Source organism: Stomoxys calcitrans, chromosome 1 (assembly GCF_963082655.1).
Source record: "Stomoxys calcitrans chromosome 1, idStoCalc2.1, whole genome shotgun sequence".
NCBI lineage: Eukaryota > Metazoa > Arthropoda > Insecta > Diptera > Muscidae > Stomoxys > Stomoxys calcitrans.
Window position 1 is genome coordinate 171,967,495 of NC_081552.1, and position 25,457 is coordinate 171,992,951.

General features: G+C 39.3%; 1 protein-coding gene across 7 annotated transcripts in view; it reads left to right on the plus strand.

Moving 5' to 3' along the window:
- Positions 1 to 25,457, plus strand: part of LOC106082505 (klarsicht protein) — an 841,622-nt gene that overhangs the window by 763,481 nt on the left and 52,684 nt on the right. For 6 of the 7 annotated variants that reach the window (XM_059361071.1, XM_059361070.1, XM_059361068.1 and 3 more), the window contains 7 exons: positions 1,703 to 1,891; positions 2,014 to 3,040; positions 3,470 to 3,505; positions 10,938 to 11,085; positions 11,182 to 11,411; positions 15,672 to 16,072; positions 16,142 to 16,247. In XM_059361071.1, coding sequence (XP_059217054.1) covers positions 1,703 to 1,891; positions 2,014 to 3,040; positions 3,470 to 3,505; positions 10,938 to 11,085; positions 11,182 to 11,411; positions 15,672 to 16,072; positions 16,142 to 16,247 — 2,137 coding nt within the window. The remainder of the gene's footprint in view (positions 1 to 1,702; positions 1,892 to 2,013; positions 3,041 to 3,469; positions 3,506 to 10,937; positions 11,086 to 11,181; positions 11,412 to 15,671; positions 16,073 to 16,141; positions 16,248 to 25,457) is intronic. The other variant, XM_059361072.1, reaches the window with a different exon arrangement.

Consider the following 25,457-nt stretch of genomic DNA (forward strand, 5'->3'; position numbering starts at 1 on the left):
CGGAGTCGGGGCAAGCGTTCTCAACCCCGAACCAAACTCCGACTTAAAAGTCTGACTCCGACTTCGGCTCCGCCCTCAAAAACTCGACTCGACTATCACTTCAAATGTCGATAGTTTGGCATCTTTTTGTACTCCAGTTTAAATCTTATGGGACAAAATTGCTTATGGTTGAAATGTTGTCCTTTTCCAATTGCCAACTTTCAACAATATTTTGACCTTCAGATGTTTGTTTTCAATAATTAATTCAATAACTAAGGATCTTTTAAAAAACAATTTAAGATAAAAACGTCTTAATATCAAGTAAAAGATATTCCAACAAAGGAAATGTTTCTTTAAAAATTGGAAAAAATAGGCATCTTTCAGCACATTTTCTGCTGTTACAGCAAACATTTTTGTTACACTCATAGAAAAAATCTGATTATAGCAGACACTGTCTGCTGATTGCGTGTAGTTAATTTTGCTGGAATGACCGTAGTAGTTTTCCTATGATACCAAAATGTTTCCAATATCAGACCAACAGGCTGCGTGCCAAAACGTCTGTTGTTTGCTTAAAATATCTGCTGCTCATTTTATAAAGGAATTGTTAGGAAAAAGTAAAACGAAAGAATAAACTAAAATAAATAAAGTAAAACAAATAAAATTAAACTAAATCAATAAAATAAAATAACACAAAAAACACTCTATAAAATACCATATGCGAAATTTCATACAAACAAATATTTGCTTCCGTAGCAACAATTTGTTGCCTGTTCAGCAGTAATACGTTTTCAATATTTCACCAGATTTTGTCTTTGATTCACCAGTTCTGTTAGTTAAAATAGTAAAGGAAAATGCTTGCTAAAACAGCAGTCCTTTGTTTGTTGAAACAGCAGTCATGTCTGCTTTCCCATTTCCAGCAGAGAAAAACGGTTGTTTAAGCAAACATTTTTGCTATTTTAAGTGACAAATTTCGCTGAGTGTACATTGCCAACATAACATTGCATCTGAAAATCTTCGTCATACTCTACAACAAATACTCGTTGCTTTGACCTCCCAATCATGAGAGTGTGGGGAGTTCATTTGTTCTGTAACACAAAGAACTGCAATCTCACCCTAATTAGAGGACATGTGAAGAAAAGTAATCCCTCTCTCAGTCACTCTCTCCCTCTCCAGCTCTCTGTTTTGATCTTCTTTGTGTGATAACATTTTCACCGTTAACCAACAAGCTGAGCTTATGCTTAATATAGGTATAGTTGGTGTTGGGGCCAAGCCGGGCTAGGCCAGGCCAGGCCAAGCTCTTTGGTGGTGATACCCTCATATGTAGGGTACTTTGAGTAGCTGTCGTATTAGACCAGTGCGCTGTGTTTTATTATTTTTTTTTATTATTATTGTGGCCGCTTCTTTTAGTGGACGATGTCGTGGTTGCTTTTGCCATTGTCATCGTAGTTGTCATGTTTTTTTTTTTGTTATTATTTTTATTATTATGTTTTGTTATTGTATTTCTCAATCATTTCTACTTGTTGTGTTTTATTCTCATGTGTATTAATTTCTATTTTGTTGCTCTCTTTTTTTCCATGTTCCATTCATCCATGTCTGGTGTTCGTATGGTCGGTGGCTCTTGTTGTTATTGTCGGCTTTTATTACGTTCGCGCCGCCTCTCTGGCTCTCCTTAACAAATAACCAACCGAAACCGAATGAACAACAACGACAACAACAATAACAGGGTAAAGTATCGCATGAATCCATCAAACAGTTGGTACTCGAAGCAGAGCATTTAGTACGTGACGAAGCTTTGAAAACACCAACCAAGCCAAAGCAGCATTCCATCAATAGCAGCGGTCTAGTGCAGATATCGTCGACCATTAAAAAACGTGAAGTCTGTATAATGCCGGGTCCCATCAAGCGAGTGCAGGTTAGTAAACATTAATGCAGCACATCGCTCGCACCACACCACAACTAATTTTCCATTTTCCAACATTTTTTTCTTTTCGGTTTGCGCGTTTTCTTTTTTTCTTTGTTTGGTTCATGCGGCAGGAATGGCTCGAACATCAACCTTCCACACCGGCTCAATTAAAGACACACTCACATAACCAGGACCATCAGCTAGTGTCTTCGCCCTCGAGTTTGGCGGTGGCGGTCAGTCCCGCACGCACCGATGACTGTGAGGCTTCGGGTGAGGCCTCGGAAACCGATTCGATACCCCAACAATGTTCGGATGATACCTCAGAAGGTTTTACTGAATCCATTGCCACTTGCATGCAAACAAGCACCAATTCCTATGGCAATTCCACCGAACGCATGGGTGGCTCAGCCGAACCCATGGTTGTGGCGAGCAGCAATCAAAGTCTAAATGTTAAGGTGGTCAAACGCCAACAGACTCGACGCAAGTCTGAAAGACCCTGGTCGGTGTCTTGCCTCTCCCAACTAACCACCGATGCCAAGCAAGTGGCAGCCAAAGTAAGCACCATAGCCAATGTGCAGTCCGGTTTGGCTTCGCACTCCATTAGCGAATCGGCCTTGGACTCCTTGTCGCCGGGCAGACCACGCACCTCGTCCACTGCTGCCCAAGTGAAGAGCTACGAGAGCAAAGGTTCGTTGAAGCGGCGCAAAACGCGTAAGAAGAAACTCAATTATGCCACCGCCAATGCTAGCAAAAAATCCGACACCAACTCGGAAGATAATCAGCAAGCGGCCGCTGCCGAATACAGCAAACATCCACAGGCCATGCTATTGCAGTCTTGCGAATCTATGACGCCTCAGCAAATGCAAGAAATTACCCAAGCACTGTTGCAACTCCAAAACTGTGACGGCAGCAACACCAGCGGCGGCGGCATTAACACCTCAAAACAAATGGTGCACTGTGGCACTACAGCATTGGCAATGGCTTCAGCAACTATGACAAGCACTGCCTCCAATGGGGAGAGTGGCGAAGAGGAAAATCATTTGATGAAGCCCAATTTCCGTGTGGGTTCCTTTACAACCGCCTACATGACCAATGAGGCACGTCTAGGCTCCCTGGCCAAGCTGGCCAATTACATGAACGATGAGGAACAACTAGGAGGTGAGTAGTATTTTGAGAGAGAGAGTGAGAGTATTTTTCGTTGTATTGCCTCCAGGTTGATGATTTATTTCGCCAAAAGTTTATTACTTTGGTTTTATGATCGAAACGCACACATGAAGTGTTTTTGGGTGTTACTTGATTTGGTTTTTCTTTCGTTTCATTTGTTCTTTTAGTTGTTCTTTACAAGTGTTTGGCTTTCTTTTGCTGTTTTTTTATTTTCTTAATGAGCAAAAAATACTTTGCTTGGTTTTCTGTTACCTTTTAATCGGATACATATACTTTTTGTCTGTTTTAACTATTATCATTATGAATTTCTTTGTCCTATCCTAATCAACTGATTGAAAGATTCAAATTTTAATGTTTTTTGCTCTTGAAATTTAACCAAACTTATTTTATCTATTGTAAATCAATAATTTTTCACTTTTCAAGCTGTCACTCCGGTACCCCAAAAATTTAAAGCGAGAGGTACATTTTTTTTATAAAATACGTAGAAGACTGGTAGAACCATTCCTATACCCTTCAGTAGTTTGAAAATGTAGTTATCCTTGGTAATTACTTACAACGTAACGTAGCAATAGAAACATATTGGGTTGCCCAAAAAGTAATTGCGGATTTTTTAAAAGAAAGTAAATGCATTTTTAATAAAACTTAGAATGAACTTTAATCAAATATATAATTGCCATTTTGTTCGATAACCTTTTGCCATCTTCCAAATTTAGTATTCCACGCTCATGGAACTTCTGGCCTTTATCTGCAAAAAACTGAACCAAGTGCAATTTTATAGCCTCATCATTGCCGAAAGTTTTACCATTTAAGGAGTTCTGCAAAGATCGAAATAAATGGTAGTCTGATGGTGCAAGGTCAGGGCTATATGGTGGATGCATCAAAAGTTCCCAGCCAAGCTCACTCAGTTTTTGGCGAGTGACCAAAGATGTGTGCGGTCTAGCGTTGTCCTGGTGGAATATGACACCTTTACGATTGACCAATTCTGGTCGCTTCTCCTTGATGGCTGTATTCAATTTGTCCAATTGTTGACAGTAAACATTCGAATTAATCGTTAGGTTCCTTGGAAGCAGCTCAAAATATACCACACCCTTCCAATCCCACCAAACAGACAGCATAACCTTCTTTTGGTGGATATCAGCCTTTGAAGTGGTTTGAGCTGGTTCACCATGCTTGGACCATGATCGTTTTCGACTAACGTTGTTGTAAATAATCCATTTTTCATCTCCAGTTATGATTCGTTTTGAAAAACGGATCGAATTCATTGCGTTTAAGGTGCATGTCACAAGCGTTGATTCGGTTTGTTAAATGAATTTCTTTCAACACATGTGGTACCCATATTAAAATTGACGCCAAACAAACAAATGTAAACAAAATTTCGCGCACTTTTTTTCTAAAGCAAACTAAAAGTAACAGCTGATAACTGACAGAAGAAAGAATGCAATTACAGAGTCACAAGCCGTTGAAAAAATTTGTCAACGCCGACTATATTACCGACAATTACTTTTTGGGCAACCCAATATATAATATATTAAAAATTTTCTTAATTAGCATGTATTAAAAAAGTAATAACTGATTATTTCTGGTCCAAATATAGTGGAAGAAAGTTGACTATGAGAATTTTGTTAGAAGGAAAGATTATTAACAAACCAAATTGGCTATGACAGAACATTTGTTCCGCTAGCCGAACTGAGAATGGATTTCCAAGCGCCTCGATCTTTTCCACTCCCAGGCACCTAGTTTCAAGATGTCTTACCTCACTTGGAAGTTCCGGAATTTTGGTCGACCCGGTTTGCGTACACCACTGTGCTTGTCTTCAAAAGACTTCTTCGCTAGAGCTTATTCTTTCATTCTGACACTATGACCTGGCCAATGCCACCTTTGTATTTAAATAAGTTTAACTACGCTATCGTCGCTATGCAGGTCGTGATTCATAGGCCGCCGATATTCTCCATGAATGCAGACTGGTCCACAAATTTTACAAAGAATCTTTCTCTGCAACACTACAAGCACTGCCTCGTCTGTTTTCAGAAGTACCCATGCCTCGGTGTCAGTGTCTTGTTAAGAGTAATTTTTGACAGTCGAGAGGTTCCTTGTTCCTAAACTGCTTACTTAATGCAAAGAAGCGCCTGTTTGCCAAATCAAAGTTGCAGTTCCTAACTTTCGACTTTTTTGATCTGCTCGGATGTTCAAAACGCTGTGGGAGTTGATACCATCCATTTTGTCTTATCTCCATTTACTGCCAGATCAACTTTCACTTATTATCTTTCGATTATTTCAAAGGCTGCAGTTACTACTTGCGATGACCGACCCATGATATCGATGTCGTCGGCATAGGCGAGTACCATGTATTCTCTTGTGAGTAGTGTGCCATATCTATTAACATATCGTATACAATCCCATGATAGCCCGTTGTACGAACTTGATTGACCCAAAGAAGTACTTCATCGGCAAGGGCTGCCGCCTCAGTATATTACACACTGCAACGACAACAATAATATCTCGTATTATCTTCTCCAGCAAGGTATTAAAGAGATCACAAAATAGGCTGTCTCTCTGTCTGAAACCTCGTTTGGTATTGAATGGTTCGGATTCTTACGGAAGAACGTGTATCAGCAGGCGTCATACTGTAGTCTCATTAATTTTGCAGGGATACCAAACTCAGACATGGCTTGAAATACCTTCGAACGTACAGGGCTGTCTAAAGCGGCTTTGTAATTAACGAAGAGATGTAAGTGTTGACCTGTGCTTCTCGGGTCTTATCCAGGATTTGGCGCAGTGTGAACATCTGTGCTATGGTGGATTAAGCAGCCCTAGGTCTGGTCTGTGGTGGATTAACCATCCCTCATTTACTTTAGATTTTAATCGTTCACACAGTACGCTCGAGAGTATCTTGTATGCGATGGGAAGGAGACTTATTCTTTTGTAATTGGCATATTCCTTCTTATCTCTTTTCTTGGGTACGGAACGTAGTATGCTGGGGATCCAATCATCGGGTATGTGTTCTTCTAGCCAAATGGCGCAGATGAGCTGATGCGTACGCTTTATCAGCGTGTCGCCTCCGGTCTTAAATAGTTCCGCAGGCAACCCATCGGCTCCTGCTGCCTTGTTGTTCTTCAGTCGGGTTACTGCCAATTGAAACTCATTCTGTCTAGGAGGTAAACATTCTATACCATCATCAGGGATTGGTGTTGTTGTTGTTGTAGCCACATTTTCTTGCGGAAGTCAAGCGCCTTTAGGTGAGCAAGCTCGTTCCGATTCAAAGGACCGATCGCCGCGGGACCAGGTAGGCCATTGGTTATTAAAAAGCGCCAATATCTCGCCTTGTCATATCGAGCATCATAGGCACTCAGTTTTTATGCAAGAGCCGGTGCCGACCAGCCTCTCACTGAGACTCTCCGCTCGATACCGCTGATTGTCTGCGACTGCCGTTGCAGCTACTCCGTATGGAGCATTTCACTATCCGCAACCTGTGGACGCGGCCGATAGCTCCCAGCTAAGCTTCCCATGATAGCGATGAACATCAAACAGATCGGACCTCAATGTTCTACCCTTTGTTGTGCTTACAGCTATCCCGTACCGTGCAGGGATGGGGTCTGCGGTACCTTCTTTGCCGCCAACGTCAGACACTCGCAACTGGGAAAAGTGTCCTACTTATACTTCTGTAGACATTAATACGCTCAGACCCACGTCTTTCCATTTCCTTTTTTGTTCTGTGGAATAGGCGTTTCTCCTTTTCTCCCAATACCTCTCCCTTATCTAAAGCAAGGTTTCTCTGTATGCCGCATTCTTGGCTTAAGTAGCATTTCGACACTCTTGGTGATGTAATGGGTTTCTTGGGGATAGCTTCTGGTACCCAAGTACGAATTTCGCGGCATTTTCCATGGAGTGTGCAAATGGATTCTTACTTCACCATTACAGCAATGTCCAGCTTCCGTGTGCCAGTGTCAGATCGTTTTCTTTTTTTTTGTCGACGTGCTCAAACAGGTGCAAACCTTTGCTGCAAGGTTGTGATCCAAATCTATGTTCGCTCCTCGGATCGATCGTACATCTTACACGCTGGATGAATGCCTTCCATATGCCACAACGTGGTCAATTGGATAAACATGTGGTTAATGATTTTTTTTTTTATGTTGTTGTTGTAGCAGTTTGTTGTGTTCTATCTTTCGTCTGCTTGATTCTGTTGAGTGTCAAGACCCAGGAACTCTGCGCCTAAGATGGGGTGCGTCCAGAGGGATCTGGGTCTAAGTCGAGTGGGTCTGGCTGGGCAGTTAAACAGGGGACGTGAATCGTGTGGTCCCTGGTTACAATCGGGACATACAACGTGCACGTCGGCATCAATCCTTGCTCTGTAGGAGTTGAGGCGGCTGCATCTGGCTGAACATAATTGAGCCAGAACTACTTTGACTTGCCGGGGAAAGTCAATTCCTTCAGGTGCAATGGCAGGCGGTCGTTCTCCAAGGACTACATTCACTCGGTAGCCATTTACGGCATCTGCTGCCGTGCCTGCATGAATGTTGTCTAGGCCTGCTTGATATGCCTCTTGATCTAGAGGTTCTCTCTTGTCGCGCTGAACCTCATGTTCTAGATCATATAGATCTACCTTAAGGCTACTGGGCGATGGATATCTATCCACAAGATGTTGATTTGGATGATCTCTGCGATAACAGCCCAAAAGGTATTGCTTAGACAGCATGTAGGACTAGTAGGATCTTTGTCTCCTAATAGAGACGGTCTACATGAGAACTTCGGAGGGCGGCAATCTGACAGATTTGAATATTATTCGACTGCTTGTTACAAAGCTGACGAAACTACACTGGCGCTTCATAACTTATCACAGACCGACCAATTGCTCTGTACGCGGTCGATAATATTTCTTTGTCTGCACCTCAAGTGCTGCCAGCAAGTGTCTTGAAGACCTTTTTTCTACTTTTGACCTCATCGAAAATTGCCGTGGCATGTGGGGAGAATGTGCAAGAGATGTCAAATGTGACACCAAGTATTTTGGGACACTTGATGGTCGGAGGAATCATTTCTCCATCGACCAACACAGTCAGCTCAGTATTCACCTCACTCGTGAATTTGGTTGAACATTTGGGGGCAGATATCTTCAGATTTCTTGCAGCGAAATATGAGGCAAGTTTGTTGAGATACACGTTCAACCTATCGCAGATGTCTACAACGGGTGGGGGCCTAATGCCATGATCGTACAATCGTCCGCATATGATACGATCTCTATGCCGTCTGGAGAGGGTGGAATGAAGGATAGGTGGAGGTTAAACAGTGCCGGAGATATCACCCCGCCTTGGGAAACTCCCTGTTTTATGTTGTAATCTGGTGCTGATAACTAGCATGTTCTATTCCGCGTCGAAGTCTCAACCCATTTTCGGACTTAATCTCGTGGAGGCTAATTTTTCCGAATGTTGAACAGAAGATATTTACCTTCTCTATCTTCGCATTAAAATCTCCCAGAACGGTTTGAATATTAAGGATGCGGTAGCGGTCGTTTTCTCTCTCTATGCGCTCGTAAAAAAAATACTTGGTCTGCTCGTCTTTGTCCTCCGTCGGGGCATGGGCACATAAAGGGATGATGTTAAAAAAATTTTCTTTTATGTGGATTGTGGCTAACCTCTCTTCCACTAGAGTTAAGCAAGAAACAAGTTGTTTCAGTCTCCGATTACACAAATCCACAAACCAAATTCATGCCTGGTGTCATGGAAGCTATAGTTTAGTTTGTCACCGTTTGGTGGTGTTGTGACGCCATTCCTAGTCCATCGTACTTCCTGTAAAGCGGTTATTTCTGCCTTGTGCTTCTCCAACACATCCGTCAGTGTATATACTGCACCTTCTCTATAAAAAGTTCGGACATTCCAGGTGCAGGTCAGTAAATCATGGCCCTTTTTTCGTTTGCATAGGTTGTCAACGTTAGGGAAGTCAGTTTTAATTATTCTTTTGTTTCTCAGGGTAATCCTTATAGTTTTCCCTCGATGTCACGAGCCGCTTGCTTCAAGATCCGACGCTCGCCTCCAGCCGCCCCAACTTGGGAACAGACGTTGATTTAACATCTTAGGCCCATAAAAACTGCATTTGTTAACCGATAACGCTGAAATTTAACACAATGAGTTGTGTTATATATAGCCCCAATATAGACCTATCTGTCCATTTTAGGTCTTAGGCCCTCAAAAGCCGCATTTATTACGGTATTTCGTTGACATTTAGCACAGTGTGGTGGTGTTCAGAGCCCCTATGTAGAACACAGTGTGGTGGTATTAAGAGCCCCTAAGGAAAGCCCCTATCAGGAGATCGATTTATATAGAAGCAAAGGAAGTCATGAGGGAAATCATTGTACCAAATGTTGACCTAATCGGATGAAAATTGCGCCCTCTATAGGCGCAATGTATCTTAAATGATACATTTAGTGTCGCATCGCTTATTTTTGTATAATTTTGCAAAAAAATTAACTTTTCCGATTGTATCCATCGGAAGAATATCAATCGATATTCAGCCAAAATATTAAATATCGATAGTGTCGCCCGCCCCCAACCTGGGAACAGACGTTGATTTAAGATCTTAGGCCCATAAAAACCGCATTTATTACCCGATTACGCTGAAATTTAGCACATTGAGTTGTGTGTAGCCCCAATATAGAGCGATCTCCCGATTTTAGGTCTTTAGCCCATACAAGCCGCAATTATTACCCGATTTCGCTGGCGCACAGTGCGCTTTGTTTTGCTCTTGGACGTCCTTACCGAGTATGGTTTAGATTGGACCATTCTTGGATATAGCCCCCATATAAACCAACCTACCGATTGAAGGTCTTTCTCCCATAACTGGCGTAGTTACTACCCGATTAAGCTTAACTTAAGCTCACTGTACCGCTGCACAGCTATTGTAAACCCTTACACATCGGGCCCGTCTATGGCGCAAATCGGATCATATTTGGATATAGCTGCCATATGTATCGACCTCCCGATTAACGGTCTTGAACCCATTCGGTTTTACTGAAATTTGGAACAGTGAATTGTACCATGTTTGGTCAAGAGTAGACAATATTTCCATATGGCTACCATGGGTTCATGAAGTTTGCCCCTTTTTACGCATGAAAATTTTTGGATCAGATAACTTGAAATTATGTAACCCGAATCATCCTGATCTTTAGGAATATTTTTTGGTGATTGTTTGGACGATAAGAGATTTTAAAAATAATTTGCTTGAGATTCTATCAATAGCAGGTCCGGAAGGCTGCAACTTTTTTTTTGTAACAAAATGTCACATGCAATATTTTTATTTGCGAGCCTTATGGCAACGTCAGCGGTTTGGGTTAATTTTCGTCATTAATAAAATAGCTTTAAGTTAGTTAACAAGCTTCCCTATTTCCTTTTACGCCCTCAAGGACCTTTTCAAAACCACTCCCCCCCATGGTTTAGTTTAATGAAAAATATCCAGAAACAAATAAAATCTATTTAACTTAAAAGTACATCAATAAATGTCCTCGACTGTGGTAATGAACAACATATCGAAAACGCCCTCATTTAAAAAGAGATCAAACCCAAAACCCATGGTGGTCATTCAATATAAATATTAGAGAACTTTAATGGCATATTTTGTGTTTCTCAAAAGAAAATTTAGAAAAAAACAAACAAACAAACAATAATTTACTTTTCAAAAGTGTATAAACATTTGCCTTGTCTCGCATTTACAATTTAAAGCGCTGAGTGCATGGTCAGTGCTTTCTATTGATGGGCCCGGCCCGCTAGTAGACGCTCGCTCATTGCGAGCAGCACATATTTTGTTTATACTATTTAAACGAAACCAAAGAAATACGTAACAAGAACTATCAATAATTCCTTTCTTCTTTCTTTCTCTTTGTTCTCTGCTCCTTGCAAATGTCTAGAATACACAACGGGCACAGAAGATCACCACAGCAGCTTCTCAGAGACAGCCTGGGATAATTATCAAGAGAAATATAATTCCGAAAATTATTCCGAAGGTTTTGATTCGGATGCTGCACGCAAATTGATGGAATTCGGTGATGACTATCGGTAAGTAGGGGACCCACAGATAGACAGCCCAGTGGGTGACATCAATTAATTTATTAAAGAAAATAAATAACAAAAATGCCTGTTTTGTTTTTGCAGTAATTTCATTGACTCACAATCGGATTGTTGCTCTTCACTGTCGGCTGCCAACAATTTGGATTCGCTCTCACCGCCGCGCATGGACTCATTGCAGCAGAACGAATCGAAGATTGTCATAACACAAGACACTATTGTCAGTAGTGTGGATCATGCTCGACGACGCAGAGCTCTTGAATTAGAATACGAAAGACGTCGCAAAAATTTAGAAATTCGACGCAAGTCTTGTCAAGGTAATATATATTGGCCAAAGTATTGTAGAAAATGTCATGAACGCCTCAAAAAAATACACAAATTTTTCAAGTAGGGAAACATACGTTCGGGCAAAACCAAATGAGTAGTGCGTGTAGTATATGAAAGATACAAAATTGTGCCAAAAAACTGACAATAATTGAAAGATTTCGAAGGAGGACAGAATTCCCTTATGTGAAGGGAATTGAATATGGATAATCCATTAAAATATTTATGAAATTACGAAGACACATAGCAACGCTTAAAAACTTTTGAAAGCCAACGTTACACAGTGATACAAATGTTACATTAACATATATTAGTGGCAACAAATTAAGGAAACTCAGGTTGCATGTTATTGTTGTTGTTGTAGTCACATTTTCATGTAAAGGTGGCGATCCTCGTCAAGTTCATGTAGGTAAGCAAGCGGTCTAAACGAGCGATCGCCGCGGGAACAGAGTAGCCATGGTTATTTAAAGGCGCCAAAACTCGCCTTGTCATATCAGTATTTGTGCAAGAGCCTGCCACCGACCTCTCACTTAGACTCTTCGCTCGATACCGCTCATTGTCTGCGACTGCACTCCGGATGGAGCATTCCACTATCCGCAACCTGTGGACGAGCCCGGTAGCTCGCAGCTAAGCTTCTCGTGACAGCAATAAACACCACACAGTTCGGGTCTCAGTGTTCCAGCTTGTGTGGTGCTGACAGCTATCCCGAGCCGTGTGCGGGATAGGGTGTGCTGTGGTTCGCACCATAGGGTATGTGTTCTACAAACTAAATTAGGCAAAGCCGGAGTTGCAGAGTTGAATTTTTCAACGCAAAGCTCAAAAACAAAACTCAACGCGCTCATTCTGTTTTGCTCCTATATAGGAATGACGTGACACCACTTGGTGAAGAAATTTTAACATGGCAGGATACCTCACAAATGTAGTCAGCATAAGTAAGGGAATGTAACCACCGCTGAAAATTTTCACGCCGGGGTTGTAACTCAGGCGTTCGGCCTCTGAGCTGCTCAAAAAGGGATTTGAAAGCTGGGCGAATGTAATCTGCCGGCATTTTGGCCCTTTCCCGTACAATGGCTGTTCTCAAAGCATCCCTACTGGCATATTTTTTAGTCCTTATCTTGCCCTTTACGATAGTCCAAATAGAAAAGTCCATCGGATTGCCATTTGGCAGTTTGGAGAGCCACTGTGTGGACGAAATGAAGTGCGGAACATGATTTTTAAGGCATTCTTGGTTTACAGGTGCTTTATGTGACGGTGCCGAGTCTTGTTGGTACGTCCATGGTCTACGACCTTAATGTTGGAGTGTCCACGGCTCCAAAACAGCTTCCAAAATGTTTTCCCGATAATAAGTCTCATTTACTTTGACTCCAATCTCGATGAAAACGATGAGATAGCGGCCATCGGCCACACAGATACCCATATCATCACTTGAAATGGAAAATTACTTTGGGTGGACGTCCGTAGGCTCTAATGCTCCTAGGTACGCTGGGTTTAGTAAACACGATCGCTTTGAGAGTTAACGAATTGCTCAATTGGGAAGTTTTTCACCTCACTGTGGTTACAAATGGAAATAAAACTTTTTGAAATTTAGCTTTAAAAAAATAATTTCGGGGGGCTACGTCGGTGGCTCCCATATAATCCGATCTCCCGTGTATGCCTCTAGAGATCCTAGAGAGAGAGCAATTCGTATTTCGAATTTCAAACTTTTTTCGTTCGAACGCTATCATGATTTTAACAGGCGAACGAACGAATGGATGAACATGGCTTGATCGACTTAGAATATCAAGACGATTAAGAATATGTTTACTTTATAGGGAGGCCAACGTAGCGTATAAGTAAGCATTTTCGCCTATGACTCTGAACGCCTGGGTTCGAAACCTGGCAAGAACATCGAAACAATTTTTTCAGCGATGGTTATCCCCTCCTAATGCTGGGGACATTTGTGAGGTTCATTGCCATGTAAAAACTTCTTCCCAAAGAGGTTTCGCTCTACGGCACGCCGCACAGTGTTGCCTCTTGGTGCATTCGTTGGACAAAAATAGTTAGAGTTAACATAGAGCTCTGAAATTTTGCACAGAGATATATTTAAGTGTAATATAGAAAAAGTGGAGTATGGTTCAAATCGGTCTATAACCTGATATCGTTCCCACATAAACCGATCTCCCGATTTAACTTCTTGAGCCTTCAGCCGTCGTAATTATTATCCGATTCGTCTGAAATTTTGCATAGTGACATCTGTTAAGAGTCTCAACAACTGCTACAAGTATGATCCAAATAGGTCTATAACCTGATATAGCTTCCATATAAACCAATCTCCCGATTTAACATCTTGAGCCTTCAGAGGTCGCAATTATTATACGATTTGTCTAAAATTTTGCATAGTGACATCTGTTAACAGTCCCAACAACTACCACCAGTATGGTCCAAATCGGTCTATAAGCTGATATAGCTCCCATATAAACCAATCTCTCCATTTAACATATTGAGCCTACAGAGTTCGAAATTATTATACGATTTGGCTGAAATATTGCACAATGACTTCTGTTACAATTCTCAAAAACTGTGCCAAGTGTGATCCAAATCGGTATATAACCTGATATAAACAATCTCTTGATTTGAGTTCTTAAGCTTGTAGAAGTCATTTGCTGTTTTCCGTTTTATTGATTTCCGGTGTTTTTGTTAAGTTTTTGGGCGTTGATGTATTCAAGGGACAATCGTAGAATTTTCCGGCGAACATTTTTGTTGAATATTTTGTTATGCCTGAATCCCAATTTAAAGGACTTTTTACCCCTGTTTCCAGAAAGCGGCCCAAAAATAATTGTTTACAAAATAATCCAAAATATTGAATTGGTGCAAGATTGTGCAGCTTAAATTGAGCTTTTTTAATTCCGGACACTTCACTGAACAACATTGAAAAGGCATTAGGGCGGTCCAAGTCCTCCCCTTTTAGATCCACTCTGCTAAAAATTTCAATTTTGGCGGTTGTTGCTTTATTTTTGCCACTTATTTAAAAGTAACGGTACTAACCATATGTTCATGCCTGTGACACCTGTCGTTGACAAATGAGCTATCAGTTATGTCCTTTTTTTAAAATTTCATTTTATTTTGTCACCCCAATTAAAAAAAATCCTTTTATCTTACATAAAGAAAAATTTTAATTTTTGGGAAAAAATATGTTAAAAAATCTTCGTACGAAAACATCGATAAGTTGAAGGGGGATCTCATATATGAATATATTTTTTTTTAAATTTTATTTGAATGGATTTTTAAAAGATTAGTTAAAAATTTCATAACAATTTTCATTTTCGATTTTTGCATTTTTGTCCACCGAGGCAACATTGTTCGCCGTTCGGACTCGGAGGTCCCTTATCATTGAGCTTAAACTGGGATGGGACAGCACTCAATGATATGTGAGAAGTTTGCCCCTGTTGCTTAATAGAATGTTCATGGGCAAAATTTGCAATTTGCAAACTTTATAGGGTCTCCGATCAATATTTTGAGATGTTAATAAAGCCGCCATCCTATGGTGTTGCGTAAAATGGTTGGTGATCCTTTTTTGTGGGTACAGCAAACATTTTTGCTTGACCATTTTGCAATGACCTCAATAATTGAACTTTTGATCTTCTCGAAGCAGTTGTATAAATTTGTGTTTAAAGAAACTTAGTAAGCACTTTCATAGTCATAGCCAACAAAGTTCTCAAATAAAAGGCCTAATTTGCCAGCTATGTACTAATTTTAGTAGTCGCTACAAATTACTTGCTTCAGCCCTATGCCGTTCTTCTCGGAAATATAACATCAAGCTTCCAAATATCTTAGTCAACTTTATTTTTGTGTTCATACCAATTTTCAATCTTTCATTTTGAAGCGTTAGTTAGTTAGATTTGCAAATTTTGCCCATGAACATTCCACTAAGGAACAGGGGCAAACTTCTCACATATCAATGAGTACAGTCCGCTTCAAGTTTTAGCTCAATGATAAGGTTTTAGCTCCTTTTTATAGCCGAGCCTGAACGGCGTGTCGCAGTGCGGCACCTCCTGGGAGAGAAGTTTTACATGGCATAGTACCTCACAAATGTTGTCAGCATTAGGAGGGGAAAAGCGCCGCTGATAATTTCTTTCTGATGGTCTCGCCAGGATTCGAACGCAGGCGTTCAGCGTCATAGGCGGACATGCTTACCTCTACGGCGCTACGGTGGCCTCCTAGTTAGATAGTTTCTTTAAAATCTTTTATTAATAATCGATTTTTATCTCTTACAGAATCTTTTGAATATCAAAATCCCAAAAGTCCAACCGTCGTCACACTGTCCTCATCCACTCAGGCTTTGACGCCCAAAAATTCTGAACGTTTCAATTTCCCACAACATAAATTGGAATCAGCCACCAGAAAATTAGAATTCGGCATGAGTCATTCAGCACAATCGCTAAGACGCACTTCGGAAAGTGATACGTCACAGAGACGTCGCAAAGCAGATGAGCGACGCCGTTCATCGCGTAATCTGGAGAAATGCATTAAGCTAATACCGGCCACATCCTCCTCATCGGGTGATGATAGCGATGATGAAAAGGAAATACGCAATCTATTGCAACAATCACATAATCGCTTGGACGATACCAGGGCACTAAAGATTCGTTGTCATCTATTAAGGCCCGAGGATTATGTGAGTTTTTATGGAATTTTTTTTTTTGTTAATGGAAGATGCTCAAAATGTTTTTGTTTTTCAATATAGGCTGAAATTATCAACACTTGCCGCGACAACATACGCTGCTTGGAATCAGTATTGAAAGGACCCTCCAGTTCGGTATTGTCCTCGCAATGTGTTACCCAATCGAAAGGTGAGTTGAGCGTTTACATACATATCGACTGCAAATGTGCGCCCATTACCCGTTTTATAGCTCGCATCATCGATTTCATAATGGATGTTAGCAATTTCCTAGAGTATTTCACATTGTACAGATTTTTCCTAAGAACCTTAAGGCAATTGTACCAAATGGCCAATTGTCAATTAACGAATATAGAAAGAGCTTTGGAGTATTTTCGGAATATCTTATAAAGTAAATGAAAATGAAAAGCATTGAATTGTTTCTAAGAAATATGTGTTTTGTGATATCCTTGCTTGAACAAAGCATAAATGAATTGCAAATTACATTTATAAAGGGCCTTATTTTTTAACTTTATTTTCAAAATATTGTTATAGTTATTATTTTTTTCTCACAAACGTTTTGTTTATTTTAACAAGATCTTTATTTTTGTTTTTCATTTTTTTAATATTTTTGTTTCACATCCCAATTTTTTTTGGTCATTTGAAATATATAATTTTTTTTTTTTAATGTATATAAAAATAAAATATTGTAACATAATTCTTTATTACTTATAAATAAATAAATTGTTGCATTAACTCACATAGAAAAAATCAAACAGCACATCTGTTCACTGCATTTTTATTAATATTGTTATATGCTAAACTCGGAAATTTTATTATAATTTGATATTTTTCTTGTCTTGTGTTTGTCATTTGTATGTGTAGTAAGTGCTTGTTATCGTTTATTCCCAATTGTTGTATACACATTACTATTGTTTGTATTGGGTTGCCCAAAAAGTAATTGCGGATTTTTCATATAGTCGGCGTTGACAAATTTTTTCACAGCTTGTGACTCTGTTATTGCATTCTTTCTTCTGTCAGTTATCAGCTGTTACGTTTAGCTTGCTTTAGAAAAAAAGTATAAAAAAGTATATTTGATTAAAGTTCATTCTAAGTTTTATTAAAAATGCATTTACTTTCCTTTAAAAAAATCCGCAATTACTTTTTGGGCAACCATATATTCTTGGAGAAATCTTTTTAGAAATTGCAGTATCCGAAGGTAATGGGCTCACATTAGTACTATTTATTTTCTTTATAGTAATGATCTTGTAGCAACTATTTATTTATGAAGAATGCCACGTAATATGGTTGTGTATTTTAGTAGTAAGTGATAATGTATGCTGTGTGTGTTATATTAATTTTATTGGACTCCTGCTACATAGACATGATTTGTTGCGATTGATCATTGCCTAAGAGCATAGAATTTTTGAAGTGTGTATAAACTGTGGTGTCGTCCAGCGGCACACCGTTTGGGCTCAGGTAGAAAAAAAAGGTGTCTTATACATGTGTCCATTATTTACACTTGAAGTATATTAAATATATTACAACTGGCTGACCCGGGCCCGCTCCGCTGCGCCTTCTTTTACTTTGTATGGAACAAAAGTTTCCTTGGAATATTTATTTTCGACTATTAATGAGGTTTTAGTGAAATACCATGCTGCGAAAATAGTATATCGCTTGACTAACAGTTTAACAATAAAAGTGCCTTTATCTGAATCCCATATGGTCTTTATTGGTCTACGAATTTAAGTTTGGATGTAAGGTGTACTCCATTCTTAAAATACTTTATTTCAGCCCGATATTCTCATGATGTCTGATTTAGGGGTGTTTTCGGGGGTGAGGTGGTCCCCCACATACTTAGCCCTGAAAAATATCCGCATCGTGCTCTTCTTTCAAATACCATTTCTTTAAACCCCATATTGCCATTGGTTTAGGGGAGTTTACACGATGAGGCGCCCCCAAACACATGGCCCCAAGATGGGTTATAAAATTCGTTTTCCAATCTCAAATACGTTTCATTTGAGCCACATATTGGCATGGTCGAAAAATGTTTACCCTTTGGGGGGTGTTTTGGGGAAGGGGTGATGACCTAAATATTTCGTATTCTACTCCCAAATACCTTTATTTGAACCCCATATTGCGATGGTCAGTAAAAAATTGCTGTTTGGGAAAGGGGTAGACCCCCAGAAAATTGGTCCCGAATGTGGGTATCAATTCTTGCTCTACCGCCCAATACCTTTCATTTAAGCTCCACATTGACATGGTGGGTTAATATGGGTGTTTTGGGGATTGGAGTGGTCCCCCAAACACTAAACCCGAAAAATATATCATATATCTTTATATCAAAATTGGATATCAAATTCTCATTTAAACTCCTTATTGCAAAAGTCAGCAAATATGTCAGGTTTAGGGTATTGGCCCTAAAAACTATAAAACTGTCGTCCTTTTCGGGGTTGTTATGGTGGTGGGGCGTCCTCTGGATAGTTGGTCCCTAATGTTGATATATCAAATACCTTTAATTTGAGCCCCATATTTTCATAGTCGGCAAACATGGCCGGCTTGGGGGGTGTTTTGGGGGATGGGCGGCCACTCAGTGAGTTGGCCTTGAAAATATATATCGGATTCGTGTTCCACTTCAAAAACCCTCTAATTTGAGCCTCATATACTTATTATTTGGGTGGTGTTGTGGGGGTCGGGTAGACACTTTTCCTGAATATTGATATCAGATTCGTGCTTTACTCCCAAAGACCTTTTATTTGAGCCCCATATTGCCATGGTCAGTAAATAAGTCCTTTTTGGGGGGTGTTTTGGGGAAAGGGGTGGAGCCCCAGAAACGTGGTCCTACATTTGGATATTAGATTCGTATTCTACTCGCAAATACCTTTCATTTGAGTCCCATATTGCCATGGTGGGTAAATATGTCCTGTTTGGGGGTTTTTTGGGGAAGTGGTGGACCCCCAGAAACTTGGTCCCACATTTGACTATCAAATTCGTATTCTACTCGTAAATACCTTTCATTTGCGTCCCATATTACCATGGTGGGTAAATATATCCGATTTAGGGCTTTTTTTGGGTTGGGTAGTCCCCCTAATACTTGGTCCGATAATTGGATATCAGATACGTTTTTTTATCCTAAATACCTTTCATTTGAGTCCCATATTGTCGTGATTGGTGTATATGTATATTTGGTAGGTTTTCACTTCCCTTGCGGGTTCCAGTTTAGGACATTTCTCGGCGTAGGATATGACCCAACCAAGTCCATTTTCTCTTCTGGATTTCTACATCGACAGGGGAAGCGTTTGTTCTTAATTGCAATTCTTCATATGAAATACGGTTTGGCCAGAAATTAAAGGTTGCTTTTTTTTGGTTATTATCTTTTTGGCAACACTGGTTTAAACAGCTCACTCCCGTTTCGTGTCTTTTTTTCACTGTCAAACATCTATAATTTAACCATGAATCGTCTTACAAACGAACAACGCTTGCAAATTATTTAATTTTATTATCAAAATGCGTGCTCTGTTAAGAAAGTTCATCGCGAGCTTCTTCCACTTTATGGATGAAGCTCATTTTTAGCTCAATGGGTACGTAAATAAGCAGAATTGTCAATTTTGGAGTGAAGATCAGCCAGCACTGCAAGAGTTACCAATACATCCAAAAACAGTCACAGTTTGGTGCGGTTTGTGGGCTGGTGGCATCATTGGACCGTATTGGATGATGCGAATGCGTAACTGCGATAACGTAACTGTGAATGGTGAGTGCTACCGTGAAATGATATCCCACTTTTTTGGCCAAAATGCAAGAGCTTGACTTGCATGACATGCGTAACAATGGACACAGCACGCGTAACAATGGACTTATTGAGAGGCGTGATAGATGAACAATTTATTACACTTTCGGGACCGGTTAATTGGCCGATAGACCGTGCGATCGTAGTCGCCCAATGTCCAATAAAGAATTGAAAAAATAATACAAATATGTATATAGCAAGCGATATATTTGCCTTTAGCTGTCGAAAAACTTTAATTTTTTTAATATCTGCATTTGGTGTTTGGTAATAACAGCGAACTTATGTTACCCAAATGATTCCCGACTCACTCATAATTTCCTCAACTATCCCTGACGAATGCATATCAGTGTAAACCACTTTGTTCGTTGAGGGTTTATCGGGGATTGTTGTTGTTGTAGCAGTGTGTTGTACACTGAGGCGGCAGCCCTTGCCGATAAAGGAATCCATCGTGTAAATTCGGTACTTACAACCGTTTGCCATTATCGGGAAATATGTAACCAAGAGTGGTTCTACTATTTCCTTACTAGACATTTTCCATACATCAGATCACTATTATAGGTGTGGAAAATAAGATATTCCGTAACCGCGAGAGATCGTATGTAAATTCCACGGAGCTGCAGAATTCCATCCTAAAACTGTTCTAAGTCTTCTTCAGCTCGCCCTGGTATTTTTTTTGTATATTATGGTATTAGGCTACTTTAAAGGACACGCATGGCAATTGCACTTGCCAACCGTTTCACTCGCAATCCTCTGGTCCATTGTGTTCGTCTAGAAAGACGTGAAATCAAAGAAAGAGAGATACGAATGTATTTCGAGAATGAAAATAGTCTCACCGTCTAGAGAGCCGCCCATCAGCTATCCCTGGCGCGTACCAAAGTCCAGAATGACTCTGGGACTCACTCACATGCGTCCCATATATTTTACTAGAGTACTTCAGAAGGAATACATAAAGACGGTAGAGGCATCCGTTGTCAAACTTTTAGAAGCTGTAAGGTAGTCCTTTTTAAAACTTCCGCTCCTGACTCAGGATCGCAAAGGAATCAACAAAAACACCACACACGGTGCCCCCATTCAGGTAAACAGAGGTACCCAAAAAAGGAGGGACGCTCTCGGCCCAAAACTCACTCTCGGAGAAGACAACCCCCAGATCGCCATCAAAGAAAGATCCGCCCATCGCATCGTCAATGCCACTTAGTCGTTCCATGCCAGTCAAATGACCGATATCCAAAAGCACCTTGTCACTGACTCCCTCATTGTGAGGCAGTTCTCAACGCCGCGCACTTCATGTACAAGTACAGTGGTCTCAGATCAATTATCGCATCTAGTGCTGCTCTCGGAGCACTGCTCCTTGTCATCGATATCAGCACCGCCGCAATATCCCGTACCTTTTCCATCATACCGCTTAGACCCTCCCCTTTCAAGGGCCCAGTGCCATACCAGGACCCATAGGTGAGGATTGGCTGAACCACAGCATTGTATATCCAGTGGACTGTCTCTGGTCTCAGTCCCCAACTCCCAACTATCGAAGAGCGTCATGTGTATAATGCCATCGTTCCTAATTTGACTCTCTCTTCAGTTTAGTTTCTGGTCAATAATAACGCGCAGGTAACTCAGCCTTGTAGATTTCCCTAGTCCTGTTGTGGCCTTGTGGCTTTCCACGACCCTTCCTTACTCTAACTAGATCTGTGGTTGCCATTTCCCCCCTTTCTAGAACATTTGGACTTTAGAAAGTCATATCAATGTCCTCAACAGTTTCTACTTCTTTTTTAGGTCTACAGGGAATAGAACTGTAGTGTGTGCTGAAACTTTTACCAATCCGACTTGTAGTTGGTGTTGTATCGACATTCTTGCATGTGGGCTAACGATCATTGACAAGTTTCGGTTGAAGAGAGAACATCCCAATCCACCATCCTGGTTTAGAGTGCAGGCACCATCTACAGTATTTTCAGCTAGGCTGAAGCAAATGTAATAGTGATCAAAGAAATTGTTGTCATTCAAAACTTTTCTGTCACATATCGTTCAGCTGATATTTTCCCATACAAAGGTAACATGCACTTCCTCCTGCCTGTGAAATTGCAAAATTTGCCCACGAGTATTCCATAAAGGAACAGGGACAAACTTCTCACATATCAACGAGTGCAGTCTGATACAAGTTTTAAGCTCAATGATATGGAACCTCCTTTTATGGTCGAACGGCGTGCCGCAGGGCGATACCTCTATTATTAGCTATTATTAACAGAATTTTTTGTGAGTGCAATTGCTAAATGTTTTCTCTACAATGGTTCTGACCACCTCATCTACCTAATGTACTCAAAAATTTGTTCAAATTTGCAAAAATTGTTACTGGTCGTCGCTCGCGTACTTTATTTGTCAATAGAAGAGAGCGGGAGAGTGCGTGAGAACGAGTAAAATTTTGAGGGTTTTGTAATTGATAGCTTGCAAATTTCTACTGGACGTTTTTTCTCAGCAAAAATTTGCAGCAACGAACAACTGTTTTATGTGAACCAGCTGTTTTATTCAAATAAATAGTGAAAGAGAGTTAAGGCTTACTCTCCTGCAAATTTTTACTGGAAGAGTAAAAATTTGCTTAATATAAGTAATTTCCTTAATATAATAACTAAATGAAAAAATGTATTATTTACAAAATATTTTCAGCACAAGTTGGTTGAGGTTTTACTGTATATAGTTTCTCTACATAATTTTTCGTTATACTGTTTTTAGTTTATATTAGAAAGCGCAATTTCTTATACATAAATGTTTCCAAACAAACAAAATGTTTTAATTGTATGCAAATAATCTATGTACCTATATTAAACATTTCGTGAATAGCATCACGTAGGCGTAGGCTCTTCTTTGTTTTGAAACAGAAACACAAATTCCCATTAGTATATGGCGATCTTACGTCATTTAGCAAATTAAAAATCAAGAAAAAATATTTTCCTTTACTAATGAATGTTCTGTACATTGGGGCGTAAAGATCAATAAATTTCGATTACTCAAAAAGATGACAAACATTAAGAAATAACAAAGCAAAAAGTGAAAAGTATTTCGTATAGTGCTCTAATTTGTACTAAGAAAAACTTTTCCACTTCGTTTTGAACAGAGAAAAAGTTATTTCAAACCCAATAACCAACAACAAAAGATGATATATATTTACACCGGTGTTCACAAAACTTAAAACCCCGTTTACACTGCTCTTTAAGTCCGGATTTAATTGCTCGATCATCTGTTTTCGCTTTATAAAATCAGCTGACGAGAGCCTTTAATCCGGATTTGAGCAGTCTATACGGGGTTTTACATAAATTTAAAATAGGTTTATTTGACAGATTCCTTTATAGAACTGTCAAATAAATCTATTTGAAGGCGCTTCATAAGTTTTTTGAATACGGCCGTTATTTTATAAATTTGCATTACTGATATTATGTTATATTTCTCTTTTGTATACCTATTTCTTAAATGAGTTTCACAGCAAAAGCAAATCCTATAAGGGGCTATGCCAACCCGGCACACCCCAATATGTATATCTCTATAGTATTGTATTAATATGTGTCGGTATGTTCTTATATATGTACTCATCTATATTCTAAACTACATAATCTAAAGTGATTGAACAAACAAAAGGAAAAACAGCAAACTCTGATACGTTTAAATTATTCAAATGAAAATGTTAAAAATTCTGCTTCAGTAATTATGCTTTATGAACCGTTAATCATTGCTAAAGATAAACAAAGCCGTCGACCAGCAGTTTTTCAATTTCAAATAAAAAAACGGCAAGTTAAAAAACCATTTGAATTGGTAGAAACCTCTCAACCGCAACTCAATTGAATTCACCTTTTTTCTCCACACCTTTGCTGGGTGGTGGTAAAAGCTTTGCCAAGCTTTGGTGTAGCTGTTGATAAAATGTTAAAGTTTTTCACATGGCTGATTGTTTACAGTCGCAGTTTACTTGCCTGTGTTGGGTGTGATGGGGAATGTGTGAACGAACTGTTATTGATGGCCATATGGTGTTTGTTGTATAGAGGGGAATATTTTAGGTTTTGTTTTGTTGTGAGAACAGTCCCCCAAATACTTTGTGTTTAACATGGGTGTTTGCGTTTGTGTATTAATACAAGTATTATGTGTTCTCTCTGGTTTCCCCCATCTTTTTAAAATCTTAACTCTCTTTTTGACTTGATTCTCTTTTCATGTTTTTTTATGTCTCTTTCAAGTTCATCTCGATGATGTTATAGTTTGACTATTGGGGGTCGTGTTTGTGGCGGCAACGAAAATTGTATTTTTTTAAAAGAAAAATATAAGCTTTTGTAGTTAAACAAACAACGTGTTTGTGTTTCATTGTCACACACACCATCAGTTGTTGTTATTGTTGTTGATGGTGTTGGCTCATCATATCGTCTGGATGGCTAACAGCTCGTCCCTCTCCTCGTGCCATTGTGTGTTTTTTCTGAAGTCACTGAATTATTTTTATGCGTTTTCCAATTTCGACTGCCATTCTCGGCTTTTGCTTCGTTCTCTACTTCCCTTCATCTGCCATAATCTCTCGGTCTCCATCAACGCCATCATTGTTCTTTTCTTTATGAACGAAATGTATACAAAATATTTTTTTGTGTTATGACGTAGTACGAGTTGATTAATTGTTGTTGTTGTGCTCGTTTGTTGAGCTGTGTTTTTGTTGTTGTAGTTGTTATATTTAGTAAGATGTTCTCAAACTTGTTTTCTGTGTTAGAATGGGAGAATGGGGAAGAACAAATATTACGCACGAATATTTATGCATTGTGAAATGGAAGGTTGAAGGTAAGGCATAGACGTAAGTTAATCTGTCATTGGGTCTATTGTGGAAGGTTTAAAAAAAGGCTCACTAAATCGGTTATAATTTAAGAGCCGATGTTGAATGTGAACACCCAGAGAAATAAGTTTGCTGATATCAGCACACATCGTCTACTGATTTCAAATAAAATGTTTGAGAATTATAGTAAACTATCTCCAAATTTTGAACTTCAAAACAATAATTAAATCATTATCTATGTAAAAAAATACATTTTTGGCCATTTCATAGGCAAATTTTTTCAATATTTCGAATCGTTAAAAATTGATGAAATTGGAGAAAATTAAAAAAATTATGCGCTTTATACATTTCAAATTAAAAGATATGATATAAAGATTATATATGATATACAAATTTTTAAAGAATTTGCGGCATTTTTAGGCTACAGTCACCTTTTTACCATCTGAAAGCAGCAGATTATATTTGCTGTTTTGGCAATGTCAGACTAACTCAATTTGAACCATGGAAAGATACACAATCAAGCAACGCGTTAAAATTATACAAAATCAACATTGGCCCTTAAAATTTAATCACCCTTAATTAGGAAAGATTTCATTATTTTCATTAAAATTGTTGTATTTACCAGCCACAGAAAAAACTGGTTTATTTACTCATACATTCACAAAAATAATCAGACAATATTTATATTGATATGATATTCCTTTCTATGCTGAACAATCCAGTTGGAAATCATTTTCTTAAGCGCCAATTCTGTGGCAACTACCCATAAAGAAAAATGTTCATGATATTAGTGATTTTGTCATAACATTTATGAAAAAAAAAAATGTAAATAC